The following is a 20,559-nucleotide window of genomic DNA, read 5'->3' as shown; positions in this document are numbered from 1 at the left end:
AATATAATTACTAGAGAACATAAAGCTCCCAATATAAACATCTTATATTCAGGTTCACGGAAAAGACATGCCCGAACAGTACGGTACTTTCACATTTTGCAGCCTCTGCCTTTGCTGATCATCTTCTTAGTTGCTCATCTGGTCTTTCCTCTAATATTTCTTCTTACCTAGTAATTCATTAGTTTCACTTTCACTGTACGAATTCCGAGTTGCCCTTAGCAGTCTGTCATCGACACGACAGATATGCTTCCCGTTATTGCAGGTGAAAATTGAAAAGGAAATTTAATTCGTAGACGCTATAATTACATTGACTTCAGCTTCAGTGTTCATTACGAGTTCATTGTCCATCATGTTTTTCATAATCACTTTTCCTGAAATATTAAATTGACTGTTGTTAATTTAATTTTTCTCTCTCACACATTTTCCTTTTAAGTTTACGGATAACGATTCGTCTCATTTACTATTTTGGACCTTTAGTTTTTTGTTGTTTATCTTATTATTCTAGTTAGCGACTCGATGATGTTTTCACCAGAAAGCTGCATCTCATCAATAATGTTCTAAAATCCCGGTACGCTTCCAAACTTATTGTCACTTGTTTTCAGGGCTCTAATCTTTTAAACACTCTTAAACTTCTTCCCTCTTCGAAATTTAGTAAGTATCAAGTCTTGTAGAGAATAAGTGTCTTCTCTTCGTCATACCTGAAACCAAAACTCTTAGGAGCATTAGTTCTCGTTTGGTCGCTTAGGGCAGCGGATTTGGTAACATTAAGCCCTCCAGGCAAATCCCAGTAACGTTTCAAGCATCCAGATAGGAGGTCCTTACTCAATCCTGTCCACTATACATTTTTGTTACTCCTGGAACGATTACTCTTCGTTCTTCTTAGTCCTTCAGTCTATACCTTTTCACTTTTGATTTTGATAAAATATTATTTTTGTTCTTCAAACATTCACGTCCTTTGATTTTGATAAAATATTTTTTTTCTTCAAATATTCACTTCCTTACGTTTCACACCTACAAAGGACATTTGAAACTCTAAGACACCTACAAAGGACATTTGAAACTCTAAGACACCTACAAAGGACATTTGAAAGACACCTACAAAGGACATTTGAAACTCTAAGACACCTACAAAGGACATTTGAAACTCTAAGACACCTACAAAGGACATTTGAAACTCTAAGACACCTACAAAGGACATTTGAAACTCGAAGACACCTACAAAGGACATTTGAAACTCTAAGACACCTACAAAGGACATTTGAAACTCTAAGACACCTACAAAGGACATTTGAAACTCTAAGACACCTACAAAGGACATCTGAAACTCTAAGACACCTACAAAGGACATCTGAAACTCTAAGACACCTACAAAGGACATTTGAAACTCTTAAGATATACATCACCTCGTTTTGTCTGAAGCAGTGATGCAAGGTAAGAGGCATAAAAAAAAAATTATGTCACTTGGTGATGGTAGCATAACTAATATATTTTCAGATCGATATCACTAATTATTATTAGAAAAGTATGGTTATCGATGGGCTTGAAAATGAAAGTTTCTTCCGCGATTTTGGGATCATTTGCTTTCCCAAGGTGAGTTCACAGTCAAGTGCCAGGTACTCCCTTGAAATTTGTCATCGAGTATCTGTGTCTCTCAGGGTATTAGCTCTTCTAGATATCCTCCAGTATATTTCAATATTACCACTGAATATTCGCACGTATATTACCTTGGGAGGTTAACTTTGGGTGTCGTTCTTATTATTTTTATAAAAGACAAGCCAAAGCTAGGACCCAATATAAATATCAAAATCAAAGATATGATTACCCAGCAACACCAGTATGTCACTGTAAATAATTTTCTGGGGTGTACAGAAGCACAGCTTTTCATTTTATAATTTTTTAGATTTTTTATTTGCCCTGCAATGCTTCCAGTGAAGATACTGAGTTAAAAATATCAGTTTGACATGTCTTGAAAAATCTACTTATTCAGAAGTCTTTGATTTCTGTAACGATGATTTTTGGCATTATTATTACTTTTGAATCATGCGATCATTTGTTTTTATGTTAGTTTTTATCTACCATTACTGTTTTGTTACTTTCATTCCCATATAAAGTAAATCATTATTCCACTATGTTTTTAACATATAGATCTCTATATAAATTTCTGACTCACATCAGGATCGACCCAGGTCTTTCAATTGAAAGGCAAGGGCGCTGCCCACTAGACCATACAGTAGGCAGCGCCCTTGCCTTTCAGTTGAAAGACCTGGGTTCGATCCTGATGTGAGTCAGAAATTTATTTCTGTTCCACACGTAATTGTGTTGATTATTTAGACGTCTATAAACGTTCGTAAGATATTGACATTTATGACAGAATAAAGCATTATTCTGTAGAATGAGACAAGGTGATTCTTTCAACAGATTTTAATGCGAGTCATAATTAATGACAAGAAAACATAGCAATGAAATGTCACAGCGGTGTTTATCTGACACGCACTGAGTAACACAAGAATCGACAGCGATTACAATTTACAGCATAAAAAGGGAATAAATTAATCTCAGAATCTAACACGGACTGTGTCTTAAGACTCGGATCTCCCGCTGAAGGCTACATCATGTCAGTTTCGCAGATGACGTAATGAGCAGCGCCGCAGTCCTCGTCGTCGAAGAAGTAGTGGTCGCTGGCGGTGATCATCCCGCAGTTTTCGAGGACCCCTCCCCTGGGGTTCTGGCTGCTGGTCCCGTAGTCTCCCCAGAAGGGCGTGCCCTCTCGAACTCTGCTCCCATCGTGCCAGAACCACTGGCCTTCTTGGTGGTCATCAGTAGCGCCGATCCAGAAATTGTGAGCCACACCTGGAACGAGAAACTTCAGGCTAAATGTGTATGGTTCAGGGAAGAGTCCGGATTAGCGCTTGAATTTTTTTTGGTGTCATAAATTGGTAATTTTTTTTTTCTTTCTTCGTTTCGTATGTTGAGTAGCCACATTGTTAGTTTGACTCTGCGTTCAATTCCTTATTTGAATGAAATTTTGTTTGATAACTGTTTGGCTTTGTCTGAATGAGGTTCCTCATGAATGAGTTGGCGTGGATTGATCCAGATTTGTTCATCCGTTCTCAAGATATTTTGTGGGCGCACAAAGACACTGGCAAAAACATTAGTTCCTCCGCTGGTGGTGTAATTAAGGGAAGAGAAAGTTTCCTAGTATACACTCCAAAAACGGAACTCGTACCCAAGATTGAATGCCACGGTACAGACCTAAGTAAGTATACCTTAGTTTTACCAGACCACTGAGCTGATTAACAGCTCTCCTAGGGCTGGCCCGAAGGATTAGACTTATTTTGCGTGGCTAAGAACCAATTGGTTACCTAGCAACGGGACCTACAGCTTATTGTGGAATCCGAACCACATTATAGCGAGAAATGAATTTCTATCACCAGAAATAAATTCCTCTAACTCTTCGTCAGCCGGCTGGGGGAATTGAACTCCGGCCCATCGAGTGACAGTCTGAAGCTCAACCGACTCAGCCAACGAAGGGCACAGAACAGTTGTCGTGCAGTTGGAACTTCAGAAGTTCAAGCGAAGATGCAATGCAGTACTACCCTGATGCAATTCAACCTTTCTTTTAATATTTTACTTACATTTTTATTTATTGAATAACTTGTTATAGTTTATCTGGTTTTCTAATAACTTTCTGTATTTCCAATTACCTTCAGTTACTTCTTTCGAATAAATACCATATTCTTTGGAGGCTTGAATTTCAAGTCAGTGGCCCCTTTGGACTTGTTCCATATGAATAGGGTTCATCTTCTGAATAATAATAATAATAATAATAATAATAATAATAATAATAATGCTAATAGATTCACAATTTCGTGAAAAACAATCTGTGTAATAAAAATCCACAGTTATATAGTAAATATATTACTTTATTTTACATATTTTACATAGCAATACATTTACTATATGATTGTGGATTTTTATTACACAATAATAATAATAATAATAATAATAATAATAATAATAATAATAATAATAATAATAATAATAATAAGTACATTTACTATATAACCGTGGATTTTTACCTGACTGCGTCAAGCAACCTTAGTCGAGTCGAAGACGGCTCCCAGCTCGTTGGCATCATTCAGCTTGATCATGTGACCGCCCAGACTCTCGCAGGAGGTCTTGTGGGACTCCCACGAAGTCTCGGCCAGAGTGTTGACGAAGATGCACTTTCCAGCCACAATGACGTAGGGGGATGGACAGCTCACTGGATGTGTCGGGACGGCAAGTTAGAAATTTAGTGCATAGATGGTGAAGCGTTCAGACCCAACAACGTGTGTATATATATATATATATATATATATATATATATATATATATATATATATATATATATATATATATATATATATATATATATATATATATATATATATATATATATATATATATATATATATATATATATATATATATATATACACACACAAATAAATAATATATGCACATATTTCTGTTTATAGATTTGTATATATATATATATATATATATATATATATATATATATATATATATATATATATATATATATATATATATATATATATATATATATATACATACACACACACAGAAATATATGCACACATACAAAACATATCTTTTATCTCTCTTCATTCATTACCCGCCTATGGAGGGAGGGAAGCAATTGCTTCCGAAATATAACGCTGTTATATTCATATGTATACTGTCATCATGAGAGCATTACACCTATTCAGAGGTAATTTGTTTTTGAATCAACTGATTTGTTGACTTCATTAGGTTTCGGGCATCCTCAAAATAATGATCAACCTCTCACGCAAGTCATGATTATTCAGAATGAAAAAAAATAATTCATTTTGAATAATAACGATAAGAAAGTTCTGTCCTTACTTTGAGTCACTGGTTTCACGACGTCCGTCTTACTGATGTCTGCTTGCTCGGCTTCTGTTCCCTGGAAGTCTGTAGGAAATAAAATGTTAAACAGTATAGGATTTCCATCTTTGGATTATTACTGGAATGTGGATAGTTATTGGGACGCGATTGTAATTCACAGCAGAACCAGGAAATTTTTCTGTAGTTTTTTATGCTGTTTAGTTTCCTACTGTGAGGCGTCTGTATCACAGGATTTATGCGTTTACGAACGACTTTAGATGTACACATATATGATATATATAATATATATATATGTATATATATAATATATATATATATATATATATATATATATATATATATATATATATATATATATATATATATATATATATATATATATATATATATATATATATATATATGTTTGTGTGTTTAGTGTCTGTGTGTATATGGGCGTTTGCATGTTTATAGGTGGCTTAGAGATGTGTTTGTTTGTGTTTGCGTAATGTGTCTGTGTGGATATTGAAAGAGTTTGCATGTTTGTCCAAGGTGGCTTAGAGATGTACAACAAGGTTGGGAGGGGTGGGGGGCCGTTAATGCTTGTAGTTTCAAGAAGACTGTGAGGATCATTGAAAGAGTAAAAACTTGCCTATCTTAGGATTATGAGGATAAGACTGATGGTGGTGTGTGCTGAAGCTTGGGAGACTATAACTCTGGATGACTGGCGGGTTAACTGCACATGGCGGGTTGGACTCTTAGACCATAATTGTATCTGCAAATCAGAAATCGTGAGAGTGAAAGAGAGAGTTGCTGGAGGAGTGAATCTGTGCCATAGCTGGTTTTGAAGGAAGAGAAGTGTTGTTGCGCCACTTCATTTTGAGAGAGCAGTGAAGTAGCTAAAAGCACCTGCTGCCGTGTTAGTTGACAGCTCTAAAGGTAAAGGTTATAGATCCTAGGTTATAGATCCACGAGTCCAGAATTATGGCCTGGTAGAGGATGAGCCCCAGAAATTAGTGACAGCCGGATGGTGGATAGGCTAAGGTGCTGAATGCTTGGATTCTTAGACTATAACTCTGGATGACTGGCGGGTTGGACTCTTAGACCATAACTCTGGATGACTGGCGGGTTGGACTCTTAGACTATAACTCTGGATGACTGGCGGGTTGGACTCTTAGACCATAACTCTGGATGACTGGCGGGTTGGACTCTTAGACTACAACTCTGGATGACTGGCGGGTGCCAGTGAGTGAGGACTCGTTTGACACAAAAAAAAAAATATATATCACTGCTGGAAAAGAAGTACTGGGATATGGGGTATCAAGATTGAAACTTAGGCCTAACAGAGATGAGTCCAGGGATACAACAAAGAATACAAAAAAGGGTTCAGTAGAAAAATTCAAGGGAAGAGATGAAGCAGAACGTGCGAATCACTCGGGTCTAAGTAATGAAGTCGAACGCAGAGCAAGAAGAGATTTCAGAGAATATCTGGGAGAACAGACGGATGATGCCGAAAGAGTCACGTAATCAGGGAATGGCGTTGGAATTAAGGTAGCCCAGAGAATTTTGATGAAATAACCGAGCAAAAGAATTTGGGAGTAAAATCGACCAAAAAGGTTTTTAGTCATTCTTTTGGGAAACAAATGAAAGGAGAATGTTAATGAGTATATAAATCTCAGAATAACAGATGAAATGGGAGTGATGCTCTCTGAGGAGAGTGTAATTGTGTCAGTGCATTGAGTGTTTAGGAGTGTTTTTGAATAAGAAGAGAGGCATACTTGAATGAAGCAGGAGTTGAAGAGGTGATGTAATGATGTTTACTATTGGTTATTTATTCTTGACTTCCGTAGCAATAAAACAGCTGCATGATAGTTTCTGTTCAGCATTTAAAGATAGAGAGAGAGAGAGAGAGAGTAAATGTAAAATATTCATCATGGTTACTCAGATAATTTTTTATATCTGCCAAGAAATTTGCATCCAGTGGAATTGAACAGTGAAAAGGCACCAGGAGTTGATGGGATGACTATCGAGGTAATTTGTTGGGAGAATAATTTAACAGCTGACCAGGGTGTGTAAGGTATGTTAAGATGAGGGGTGGTTTTCCATAGGGTTAGGCAAGAGGAATAATCAGTCTTGCTTTGATGGGTTAATGTGGAACCTGTAATTATTGGAGCAGAACATTTCTTATTTATGCTTAGGAAATCAGGTAGATAGCAGGAGGGATAATAGAGGAATATCAGAGAATGTCAGAGAAACAAGTAAAAAATGCGCTGAAGTTTCTTCGGCGCAGTCGAGTTTTCTGCACAGCCGCTACAGCGTATAATCAAGGCCACCGAAAACAGATCTGTCTTTCGGTGGTCTCGGTATAATGCTGTATGAGCCGCGGCCCATGAAACTTTAACCACGGCCCGGTGTTGGTCTAGCCTATATCGTTGCCAGAGGCACGATTATGGCTAACTTTAACCTTGAATAAAATGAAAACTACCGAGGATAGAGGGTTGTAATTTGGTATGTTGGATGATTGGAGGGTGGATGATTAACATACCAATTTGCAGCCCTCCAGCCTCAGTAGGTTTTGAGATCTGAGGGCGGAGGACAGAAAAAGTGCGGTCAGACAGACAAAGCCGGCACAATGGTTTTCTTTTACAGAAAACTAAAAACGTAATAGCACTGGTGGAAACGCAGTGTGAAAGGTGTAGAAGAGAAAGTGACCACTGAGAGTGGTTAGAAGTTTTTATGATGACAGAAAAGCAGGTGTTACATTGTATAAATGTGTGAGGGATAGAGGGTTGTAATTTGGTATGCTGGATGATTGGAGGGTGGATGACTAACATACCAATTTTCAGCCCTCCAGCCTCAGTAGGTTTTAAGATCTGAGGGCGGACAGAAAAAAGAAGGTCTGAGATACGGTGATGCTACGGCAACATGGCTGTTCAAACACTTTTTTTGGATGGAGTGATGCAGAAGTCCGAGGCAGGACAGGAGGGGTAGGTTGTTGCGCAACTCTCTCTCTCTCTCTCTCTCTCTCTCTCTCTCTCTCTCTCTCTCAGTGAAGTGTGTATGTTGAATGAATAAGAGAGAGAGAGAGAAAAAAGACGGAACTTGTAGAGATGAACTGCTTGCACAAACATATTTAGCATAAGAGGTATTTGAGAAGTTTGAGAGAGGTTAGAAGAAGTGAAAAGATGTATCCTAGTGTTATGAGATGATGTGGTCATGTTGGGAGACTGGGGGACAATGGGTAAGCGGGAAGAGTACATAATTCATCAGTGCTGGGAGAGGAGGTGGGGGGAAAGAAACACTTCAAATATGCTGGATAGATGGATCAAGTATGTGTGGGTTTAACGTGTAGATTTGAATGCAATATATATATATATATATATATATATATATATATATATATATATATATATATATATATATATATATATATATATATATATACTATTTGAGTAGAAATTATGAAATGGACAGCAATCACCTATTCTATCAGGAAATACTGAATCCATCATTATTATCGTTAAGATTATTGTTATTAATGTTATTATTTTTGTTCAAAATTTTATTATTCTATAATAATTTTTTTATTTGTTTCCATTTTTGTATCTCATTTGTCATTAGGATCTAAATCTTCAATATTATTATATTGTCATTATTTTTCATGTGGGGCACATGCCCAGGTGCCCCTCCCCTGGATCGGCTAGTGAACGTAAATATGCTTTTACTGACAATCGTGAACATAGAACAGGACTCACGGTATTGTTCGCAGATGAGCGAGTGACTGAGGCCGCAGGACTCATCGTGCATGAAGTAGTGATCTCCGGAAAGAAGGACGCCGCAGTTTTCCGCTGATCCTCCCGTGGGCTGTTGGTGCCTGTCGGAGAGGTCGCCCCAAAGAGGCGTTCCCAGTTTCACCTGGGAATGGTCGTTGACCCATTGCCATACTCCCTCTGTTATCTGGTCGTTGCTGCCCACCCAGTAACTGGGCCCAGTGTATCCTGTTTGCAGAAACAATAACGGTCTAGTAAATCAGCAAGCGCGTTGTGGCTTTGTTAGAACTGTCACCTGTCGTACTGAGTTGGCTTTCTCTAATAGATCTACTGTATTTGCAGAAACAGTAGTTATTTGCAGAAACAATAGCTATTTGCAGAAACAATAACGGTCTAGTAAATCAACAAGCGCTTTGTGGCTTTGTTAGAACTGTCACCTGTCGTACTGAGTTGACTTTCTCGTAATAAATCTACTTAACATCAGTTTTCTACTGGCAAAGTCAATTTGGATTATTAAAAGCCAGTGTCTCAGCCGCTAGGCTTTATATCCTAACAGAGGATAAAGACTTTACCCTTTGCATATGTTACTGAGAGACTCACATTACTTTGATGACGAAAATTGTGTTGGGGAACGTAGGCAACAGAGAATTAATCGTTGGTACATTGTTTAGAAGACTGGCGTGTAAAGACGAGGTAAATATAATAATCAGAGATGTTTATGATCAGAAGTATTGCACGAGGAAGAAAACAGGAGAGGAATATACCACTTCTTAAGCAAAGAAGAGATCGTTAAAATACTGCACTGGAAGTGCAGTGTTGAGTATCTCTTCTTGACTTCGAATAGTCTCATGTCGCTTCCTAGTCACTGTATAAAAAGCGAGGTCAGAGAGAGAGAGAGAGAGAGAGAGAGAGAGAGAGAGATTAACATACTCACCATGATTATTCAAGTAATCTTTTATATCTGCCAAAAAATTGGCATCCTGCAGGTTTGGTAGATCTCCCCCAAGGACGTGACACACATCCCTCATGTCTTGCCAGGAACCGGAAAGAGATTCGTCTACGAAAATGCAGTGGTCTCCGACCTCTTCGAAAATGTCTGTGCATCCTGGCGGACAAAGAATAAAAAGTGCATAATCGTAGGGAGGGATTATGTCGCCCACAGAAAAATGGCTCTGGTTTGGAATGAACAAAAAGAGCATTAATGGTGGATGTTGTGATCCCTCACTGGACATTTTGTTTTCATCTCTGAATATCTACTACTTGTTACTCAAATTTCCCTACACGTACTTCTTATCATTTCATCATTTCGTATTCAGTGATTGTATTAGCTCCCCCTTTTATTAATTGAACCATTTTCCAAAGGCGCTTTTACCAAGGGTAGTTGGCTAAGAATTTCTTAAGAATTTTCAAACAAAGTTAAGTATGGGAATGTCTATGATAAGCACTGGCCCTGTACCGAAACTTCTGTGATAACCTACTGCTTTCCTATAGGTATTGTGTGAGTCCAAGAATCATACCTTTCATCTATCATTTCACTTCCCCGGTAGGGTGTTAGTGCCGTCAGTGCATCTCATGCGGTGCACTGTAGGCATTACTTGAGGTTCTTTGCAGCGTCCCTTCGGCCTCTAGCTGCAACTCCTTTCATTCCTTTTACTCTACCTACGTTCATATTCTCTTTCTTCCATCTTACTTTCCACCCTCTCCTAACAGTTTTTCAATAGTGCAACTGCTTTGAGGTTTTCCTCCTGTTACACCTTTCAAACCTCCTTTGCTCTCAATTTCCCTCATATCTCTGAATGACGTTACAGGTCCCAGCACTTGGCCTTTGGAATAAGTTCTATGTTCTATTCTGTTTACTAGAAACGCTGTAAAAGGGTAAATGAAAAGCCTTTGTAAATCCCCTTCTTATGACCCCCTTCGTCCGTCGTGCCTGGGCTGAGATTAGAAGGTTACGTTACCTCTCCCACGAACTCTACATCTTACAGTAAAGGCAAAGAGGAGATACTGTACTTGATCCTGGTGTTGTTGTTTCATACGGCGTCGTATCAGTTCTTGGCCATGTCGTATCAGTTGTTGGCCATGTCGTGTAATATGGCGATGTTTCAGAATCTGTCAAAAAGAAAATAAATCCAAAAGTGTTGCGCAGATATCTCTCATTTCGTTTGAAAAATAATATGATAAGATATTAAAAGAATGTGATGATGATAATTTCTTTGAATAATAGATTACACAATTACTGTGAAAGGGAGGCGGGTCGTTGGTAAAGACCCCAATACTTTTTTTCAAGTTTTTTGAACCTGGAATGGAATTAGTCTGATGGCTTAGAAGTGGATTGGAAAAATTGTAAGAGTCAATAGCTCCCTTTTTGTTGAACAGTGAAAACCTGGTTCCCTGATACAATACTGGTATGTACTTTCAGGTTAAAAGAATATGGTTTGTCAAGTAAAAGTTCAAGGATATGGCATGTATTCTAAAACACATGAAACAGAGTTTTCCTAAAAATTTATGCGTAATTCTTAATCTTGCTCGCTTTTACTCTCAACTTTCTCCTTTCGCAAACACTCCGACTATTCCTATCTGTTACATTTTTCCTTCGCTATCCGCAGTCGATACTGCGTCATCTCAAAGTATCTACTATTCCACACTCCATCCAGATCTTCCTGTCCCACAATTTTGCCCTTACATCTATTGTTCTTCCTCTGACTTTTCACATTACTTCACCTTTAAGATCGTGAACGCCCATGGCGGTATGATACTCCCTTGGCTGAGCCCCACTTGCATACCCAACCAGTCACTCTCCCACTTGCTTGTCATTTTAAAAACTCTGAATCGATCTTATATATATATATATATATATATATATATATATATATATATATATATATATATATATATATATATAGGGAGAGAGAGAGAGATCTAAAAGACGGAATTACTCTAAGACTATGGATATAATATAAGACAATATATAGGCCTAGTCCAAAACATATGTAGTGAAGGGGAAGACATGCTGGTTTCCTGTGGATCCCATCAACAACATATTAAACATTTTAGCCGTTACTCCCATTTAATTGGTGATTCTGAACTCATATTTTTTTTGTGAGCACACATACAACACCAACAATGAAATTCAGGAGATATGTCCTAATTCATCCATCAAAATTCTACCAGAGACCTTCCCTGGATCCGTACGGTAGCAGCCATCCAATTATTGACCTTTATGCAGTGCAGTTATTAATCTGTTGTACACCTTTTCCTCTTTCTCCTTAACTAAATTCATATTTCCTCATCACACCTCTTGCTGTTTCAGTTCCTTTTCCTGCCATCATTATATATATATATATATATATATATATATATATATATATATATATATATATATATATATATAATATATATATATATATATATATATATATATATATATATATATATATATATATATATATATATATATATATATATATATATACATACATACATACATACATATATATGGATATATATGTATACATATATACATATATATATGTGTGTGTGTCCGTGTAAAATGTGTTTATATTTATATATATATGTATACATACAGTATGTATAACTGAATCTCGAAAATATGGAACGTGATGAATATATAAAGACAAAATCCACGAAGGAAAGAGAAGCACTGGAGTAGCCGCAAGGCCTTTCGATCGACTGGCATGCTAGCAAAGGACGACAGACAGTCGAAAGGCCTCGCAGCACTCCAGTGTTCTCTTTCCGTCGTGGATTTTGTCTTTATTTTTTATTTATGTATATGTATATGCTTTAGAATATGAGTGGTCTATTAATTAACTTACTTGGAGCTGCTGATGCGAAGGCTGCCTCGGCCAAGGTATGCGAACAGTTGCGTGAATGTTGAAAGATAAGAGATGAATTATGTTAGAAGTAATATCATTATTTATTACATCTCTCTTTTTTTTCATATTTATATTTTCTTTTTAGACACGTTAGCTATGGTTATCAACAGTTTAAGGAGCTGAAAATATAAAATCAATTACTGTACATTAGTTAAAAAAAACATAAGTGTCAGGTTTTGAACTTCAGTAATGGGCACTTGGTATTATGGAGCAAAGTTTAAAAAAAAAAAACATTTTAAACACACCTGAACATTTACCCGTAACAGGTGGAAGCATATACCGTCGTTACGAACATTTAGCAAAAATAATCTTAGAAATTTTGAACCAATCTCTCGAAGTTTGTAGGTGTTAGATTTCGGTTGATTAGGCTTTTTTTTTTTTTTTTTTTTTTTGATTTTCACTCCCCACGGAAGTTTCGAGATAAACCGGCGAAGAGAAACTGTATTTCCCACAACGAAATCGAGAGAAACCTCTGGACAACGTTTATCGAAAAGGAGATTGAAACTTGAGATTTTAGCATCTTACGCGAGCGTTTGTTACGCGGCCGGTGAAGCCTGTCTCGAAACTCTTATTCAGTGTTAGGATAAAAGCGTGAACACAAAACTCAGTTACATATATGAATGTAACTGGGTTTTGTAGCAGAGAGTGAACACGGATAAATGAAACTAAAAATGTACAAAGCGGTTTATAGAAAAGGGAGCGAGGAAATGTAAGATCCAAAAATAGTAGTATTGTGTGCTTTTTTTGCAGTTCGTAATAGGATAAAAGAGGTATTGGGAATAGTTGACAGGACGTTAGCCAACGTATTGTAATTACTTAATTTCGCTACGTTTTCCGCGAGAAACCGGTCGGTCATTACTAGATCACGACGTAGATTGGATACTTGAAACAACTGACAGAAATACGAAACAAAATGTATGAAAATACGGAAACTATCTCGTTAAAAAAATAATGAAACATTGAATTTTATGAGTAAGTTCAGGAACCATTCAAAGAAAAGTCACGGTCAAGAAATCTTTTCCCCACCCGTCCGAAAGTTAGTAGTACTATACATGAATGAATACTTACTGTCTGCCTGAAACATACTTCCATAAGAAGCTCTCTCGCACGTCAGTAATGATTACAAAATAATCACGTTTTTTACGTGATTATATTAATTACATAACTGACATTTACAATTAATATATATGTATATATTAATTAATATATTGTATTAATCAATTAATTGACAATTAATATATTATATTAATGCTATAACTGACAATTGCATGAGAGATTTTGTCATTCGCTCTTAAACAAGATTTCCCGTAGGGGGTAGTGCAGTCAATGCACCTCATGCGGTACACTGTAGGCATTACTTAAGATTCTTTGCAGTGTCCCTTCGGCCCCTAGTTGCCACCCCTTTTCATTCCTTTTACTGTACCTCCGTTTATATTCTCTTTCTTCCTGCTAACTTTCCACCCTCTCCTAATTCATATTGCAACTGCGAGGTTTTCCTCCTGTTACCCCTTTCAAACCTTTTTACTGTCAATTTCGGTTTCAGCGCTGAATGACCTCATAGGTTCCAGCGCTTGGCCTCAGGCCTGAATTCTATATTCTATTCTTTATTCAACAGGATTTGAACTTGTCTTAAAAGAGTTGGTGGCAGGAAGTTTAACACCACACTACCTTAGAAAACATTTTTTTTTTTTGTTTCCTTTTCTTTTCACCTGTTCGGAAAACAGCCTCACTTCCTGACATATTTCGCGTGAAAATTGATTATTAATGTCACCAGTTCTGACAAGCAAGAGAGCTTCCTAAGGCAGTGTACTTCAGGGAGACAGTACTTAAAACGGCACTGACTTTCCAAGAAGAAGGAAAAAAAAAACTTTCTTCCGTAGTGGGGTCAGTAAAGTTTTGTGCTTGAAACTTTTCAAGACACCGAGTTCAAATTCTGCTTGAGAGCTGAAGTTCAGTTCTCTCATGTGATTGTAAGTTTTAGCATTGATATATATTACGTGAAAGCGTTCTTTTACAGTGTATTATATTTGTCTTTATAATATAAAAAAGTTAAGTATATCTTCGTTTAACCAGACCACTGAGCCGATTAACAGCTCTCCTAGGGCTGGCCCGAAGGATTAGAGTTATTTTACGTGGCTAAGAACCAGCTGGTTACCTAGCAACGGGACCTACAGTTTATTATGGAATCCGAACCATATTATGACGAGAAATGAATTTTTATTACGAGAAATAAATTCTCTAATACTTCATTGGCCGGTCGGAGAGTCGAACGCTGGGCCAACAGCGTGCTAGCTGAGAGCTCTACCCACCCCACCAATGAAGAACTAATAGCTTTTATATATATATATATATATATATATATATATATATATATATATATATATATATATATATATATAGTATATAATATATTACACACCAGTTAAAGTAAAGACCTGCTAGAAACATAAGCGTGCATTACCATGCTTCAAGAGGAAATCCTAGCGATTATTTCGATATAGTGACAATAAAGACGCGTCTGCGTCACCATACCTACCCAGAAAAAGCCACAGAAGGTACGCGGCCCTTTCCATTTTCGGAGGAACAAAAGCTAATCTCACTTTTCCGTGATGGCCTGAAGCCGCAGACGCCCGAAAAACCTTCCGAGGAGTGGAGGAGACGAACGGTGGCAGGCTGAATAAGTCGAACTTGCTAGTTGTTTATGAATCTGATCGGTTGTGGTGGAAAGTTGTTTGTAGGTGTTGCTTTTATACGCTCGAAACGATAGCAGATAACGGCGGTGGGAAGTACTGCTGTCCGGAAGGGGGCTTCCTGGGGTTGAGATAAATCGCGCGACGGGGGCGGGGGGGTTCGGTTTGAGGTGCTATACGTATATCATTTTTTTCATATTTTGGTATTACCTATATGTAAAGGGAGGTAATACCTCCATGTCAAGAGAGGTAATACCTACTTGTCAACAGAGGGAATACCTACATGTCAAGAGAGGTGATACCTACATGTCAAGAGAGTTAACACCTACATGCCTAGAGAGGTGATACCTACGTGTCAAGAAGGGTAATACCTACATGACAAGAGAGGTAATTTACCTGTGTCAAGAGAGGTAATACCTACGTGTCAAGAGAGGTAATACCTACATGCCAAGAGAGGTGATACCTACATGCCAAGAGAGGTAATACCTACATGCCAAGAGAGGTGATACCTACATGTCAAGAGAGGTAATACCTACATGTCAAGAGAGGTAATACCTACATGTCAAGGGAGGTGATACCTACATGTCAAGAGAGGTGATACCTACATGTCAAGAGAGTTAACACCTACATGCCTAGAGAGGTGATACCTACATGTCAAGAGAGGTAATACCTACATGACAAGAGAGGTAATTTACCTATGTGTCAAGATAGGTAATACCTACGTGTCAAGTGAGGTAATACCTACATGCCAAGAGAGGTGATACCTACATGTCAAGAGAGGTGCTACATGTCAAGAGAGTGATACCTACTTGTCAAGAGAGGTAATACCTACATGTCAAGAGAGGTGATACCTACATGTCAAGAGAGTTAACACCTACATGCCTAGAGAGGTGATAACATGTCAAGAGAGGTAAAATTACATGACAAGAGAGGTAATTTACCAATGTGTCAAGATAGGTAATACCTACGTGTCAAGTGAGGTAATACCTACATGCCAAGAGAGGTGATACCTACATGTCAAGAGAGGTAATACCTACATGTCAAGAGAGGTGATACCTACGTGTCAGGAGAGGTAGTGCCAGTTGTAAATTAAAAAATTTGAACTGACCCAATTGTAAATTAAAAATTTCGAACTGGCCCAATTGTAAATTGAAAATTTTGAACTGGCCCAATTGTAAATTAAAAATTTCGAACTGGCCCAATTGTAAATTGAAAATTTCGAACTGGCCTAATTGTAAATTGAAAATTTTGAACTGGCCCAATTGTAAATTAAAAATTTCGAACTGGCCCAATTGTAAATTAAAAATTTTGAACTGGCCCAATTGTAAATTAAAAATTTGAACTGGCCCAATTGTAAATTAAAAATTTTGAACTGGCCTAATTGTAAATTGAAAATTTTGAACTGGCCCAATTGTAAATTAAAAATTTCGAACTGGCCCAATTGTAAATTAAAAATTTTGAACTGGCCCAATTGTAAATTAAAAATTTTGAACTGGCCCAATTGTAAATTAAAAATTTTGAACTGGCCCAATTGTAAATTAAAAATTTTGAACTGGCCCATTTGTAAATTAAAAATTTTGAACTGCCCCAATTGTAAATATGTATAACTTCTAGCCTGACCTAAAATGTACTTTACACTTATGTAGCCCGTAAGTAAAACATGATCTTTAAGTAAAATATGATCATTTAAAACAATCGTTGTAGAAGTGTAAACATATGAAATTATTTGTTTATCATCGGTACACGATTACTCCGTCTTTGTAATGAAACTGAGGAGTTTAGTATGTCTTGATTATGTTGTTTTAAATAGCAGTTTTTAATAACCATAAATTTTTCCCCATAACATTAGTCCTGTCACTTTGTAGGAATTGTCTCCGTAGTTGGTTAGTGCCGTCAGTGCACCTAACGCGGTGCACTGTAGGCATTACTTAAGGTTCTTTGCAGCGTCCCTTCGGCCCCAAGCTGCAATCCCTTTCGTTACTTTTACTGCATCTCCGTTCATATTCTCTTTCTTCCAGCTTACCTTCCACCCTCTCCTAACAATTGTTTCATAGTGCAACTGCGAGGTTTCCCTCCTGTTACACCTTTCAAACCTTCTTACTGTCAATTTCCCTTCCAGCGCTGATTGACCTCATAGGTCCCAGTGCTTGGCCTTTGGCCTAAATTCTATATTCAGATTCAGATTCAGCATCAGGAGGACATCGTAGATTTATCATATACGTTCTTGGCGATATCCAGAAGGCGAACAGCTTGCATTTCATACCCTCCGTCCATCCCGTTTCCCCTTGATGGAAATTTTATTTTGCTACAAAATTAAACTCTTGGTTTACTTCTGATTCACTGCTCGTTTTGAAGTGCTATTATTTTTAATATCTGTTCCCGATATGGTCGCCGGGTGGAAGCGAGCAAATACCCCGCAACATGTGTGGCGTACCCAGGTAAAGGTATTGCCCCATCTAAATTGTTGAAAACCCAAAAGATTAGATAAGACTTCTATTTCCCTCGTGGTTTGAAACGTTATCAATATCTTTGTGGACGTTATTGTGAAAATGTGGTTATCAATGTGGTTAACAGTTGCTTCATCACAATTTAGCTTCATAGAGTTTCCTCTAGTCAATGCGTGCCATCGCCTAACCGGAAATACGCACTTTGGAAATGACAAGAGAAAAATAGAGCATAATCTTGTTCCGTTCAGCTCTTCCGATTTTTATTACCTATAATAATATTTTGCAAGCACATGCTGTACCATGACAGTTATTGTTTCCTTCTTGCCCTATTAATAATTGCTTTGTCTCTTATTTTATGTTGGTATTTTTCAGTTCAACAAATAGAATTACATGAAGCTTATGTGGAGAAATAATTTAGCAATGCTCGTCTGGTCTGGTACTAGTTGACCTCGTACAGTGGGCGAACATCTCGCGAGAGAATTTCTCTCTTGTTTGCGCACCTGAGGTCAGTTTTAAATACACGTGGCTTACACCTCCTCCTGAATCTTGTGTCAGTGTGAATCAAATTACTTGTAGTAAAAGAATTAATATATATATGTATATATATTTATATTTATATATATATATATATATATATATATATATATATATATATATATATATATATATATATATATATATATATATATATATATCTGTATATATGTAAAAATTCTCCACACACACACATATATATATATATATATATATATAATGGCAATTTATTGAAATACTATATCAATCATCTTCATATTCTCCAGTTCTGCATTGGATATTGAAATACTCAACATTCATTGGATATTATGGAAGTTATGGAAACTTTATAATTAGAACTCAGTACGACTGACTGACAGAGAGAGAGAGAGAGAGAGAGAGAGAGAGAGAGAGAGAGAGAGAGAGAGAGAGAGAGAGAGAGAAAGTATTTCCTCTTCATTCATACCTGATGTTATGTTGCCCTGAAGAGACGAACTTCTTTTCTTCTTGAATTTCATTCATCATCCGTCTTCGTTTTTCTTCCGTAAGACCATCTCTCCATCAAAGTCATCCCCTTCCTCCTTTCCATTTGCCTCCCCCTTCCCCTCCTTCTTCCTCCCCCCAACTTCCCCTCATGCCATCCTGGGCCTTCCTAAGGCCATCTGTCTTGGAAGAAAGAATTTCATTGCTAGAAGTTCCAGTGTTACAGATGGCATTACAGATGGCGCTATTTTTTCATCTACGATAAATTCTGTATTTCTTACATCACCCTGAAAAATGTTCAGGAGGGAGAGAGAGAGAGAGAGAGAGAGAGAGAGAGAGAGAGAGAGAGAGAGAGAGAATGAATCCAAGTCACCAGCACGTCTTTTGACGAACCAAGAATAGCATTCTACTTGTTCGCATTCTTGGAAATTTTTATTCTCACGTATTTATAGGTAGCGTGGTTCTTTATATTCAGGTGAATAAAACGAGAAAATTCCTCAAATTGATAAACTCGTATTAATTGCATTCCGATACCCACTGGTCTTAGCTGCCTTGAAACTTGAAGTCACTATCCCTAATAGCAGAGGCATTTCCTTAATTGAGCCGTTGATTGGCTGCAACAATCCCTGGCAGTTGCCAAAAGAGAAATATACAATGACCACAATACTCTCTTAGAATGGCTATTGCTATAAAATGCTTTAAATGTTATGGCTTTCAAAAAGATGGCCAAAATGAACGGTCTTGCGTGTCTAATCAGGCGCAGATTTTATTCACTAAATTTTTGTGCTGAATGCGTATTGACTGGCTCTTTGTTAGGACTTATTGTTTGTTTTGTATATTTTACAGTGAATTTTTAATTTTTTTTTTTTTAGTTAGGTTTTCTGTACGTAATATGAAGTCGTTTTCCCCCGTAGACGGGTTAGTGCCGGCAGTGTAACTCACGCATTGCGCTTTAGGCGTTCCTCAAGGTTCTTTGCAGCGTCCCTTGGGCCCCTAGCTGCAACCCCTTTCATTCCTTTTACTGTACCTCCGTTCATATTCTTTTTCTATCTTCTCTCTTTCCACCCTCTCCTATCTATTGTTTCATAGTGCAACTGCGAAGGTTTTACTAAACTTCATCAAATCTTTACATTTTACACATTTCTCTTATAAATCCTTTTTAAGGCTCAAATCTGTTATAATTCTTTCCAACCTATTGTTAAACTTAAAGAACTTTTATCCCATGTCCAGTATGATTGTTATATTTTTTTTAACTTAACATGAGCAACAATGTCAGTTTTCCTCTGCATATCGTGTAAATTTTTTTAATGCTGTTCTAGTATCTTTTCCAATGATTTTTAAGTTTGTTCAGTCCAGATGTTGTTACACGGCTTACGTGGGATTTGATACAAGTATCCATTGTTTAAGAACACCTTGATAGAATTGATTAACCAGTGTGTAAAAGATTTTGAATTCAAATTTAACTGGAAATATTACCTCAAACTCTTGATATACATAGAGTAACTCTTGAATGAAATTTTTTCTACTAGACGAATATTTAACACAAGTATTGCAGTCAACGTAACAAGGTTCATATACACACACACACACACACACACACACACACACATATATATATATATATACATATATATATATATATATATATATATATATATATATATATATATATATATATATATATATGTGTGTGTTTGTTTATTTTACACCAGTTCAATATGAACCAATCAATCAAAAGAAATGGAAATGGCGCCCAATTTTGAGCAAGCTGTCATGGCAGCTTCATTGCAGCAACTGAAAGTAAACCTCAGGGACACAAAAGAGGACAGTAATAGATATGATGGATAAGGGT

The 20,559-nt window shown here is 37.0% G+C and overlaps 1 protein-coding gene across 1 annotated transcript; it reads right to left on the bottom strand.

The window, feature by feature from the left end:
- Window positions 1-2,561: 2,561 nt before the first annotated feature.
- LOC136828902 (C-type mannose receptor 2-like) lies at window positions 2,562-15,289 on the bottom strand. The gene is made up of 9 exons (XM_067087220.1): window positions 15,111-15,289; window positions 12,515-12,535; window positions 10,692-10,790; window positions 9,616-9,786; window positions 8,667-8,909; window positions 4,930-4,998; window positions 4,098-4,264; window positions 3,283-3,289; window positions 2,562-2,850 (listed from the first exon to the last, which is right to left on the bottom strand). Exons 1-9 carry the CDS (start codon window positions 15,145-15,147, stop codon window positions 2,606-2,608), a joined length of 1,059 nt encoding a protein of 352 aa, XP_066943321.1. The 5' UTR covers window positions 15,148-15,289; the 3' UTR covers window positions 2,562-2,605.
- Window positions 15,290-20,559: the final 5,270 nt, after the last annotated feature.

Source organism: Macrobrachium rosenbergii, chromosome 43 (assembly GCF_040412425.1).
Source record: "Macrobrachium rosenbergii isolate ZJJX-2024 chromosome 43, ASM4041242v1, whole genome shotgun sequence".
Classification (NCBI taxonomy): domain Eukaryota; kingdom Metazoa; phylum Arthropoda; class Malacostraca; order Decapoda; family Palaemonidae; genus Macrobrachium; species Macrobrachium rosenbergii.
The sequence above is the reverse complement of the archived record's forward strand: the minus strand, read 5'-3'. Positions and strand labels throughout refer to the sequence as shown.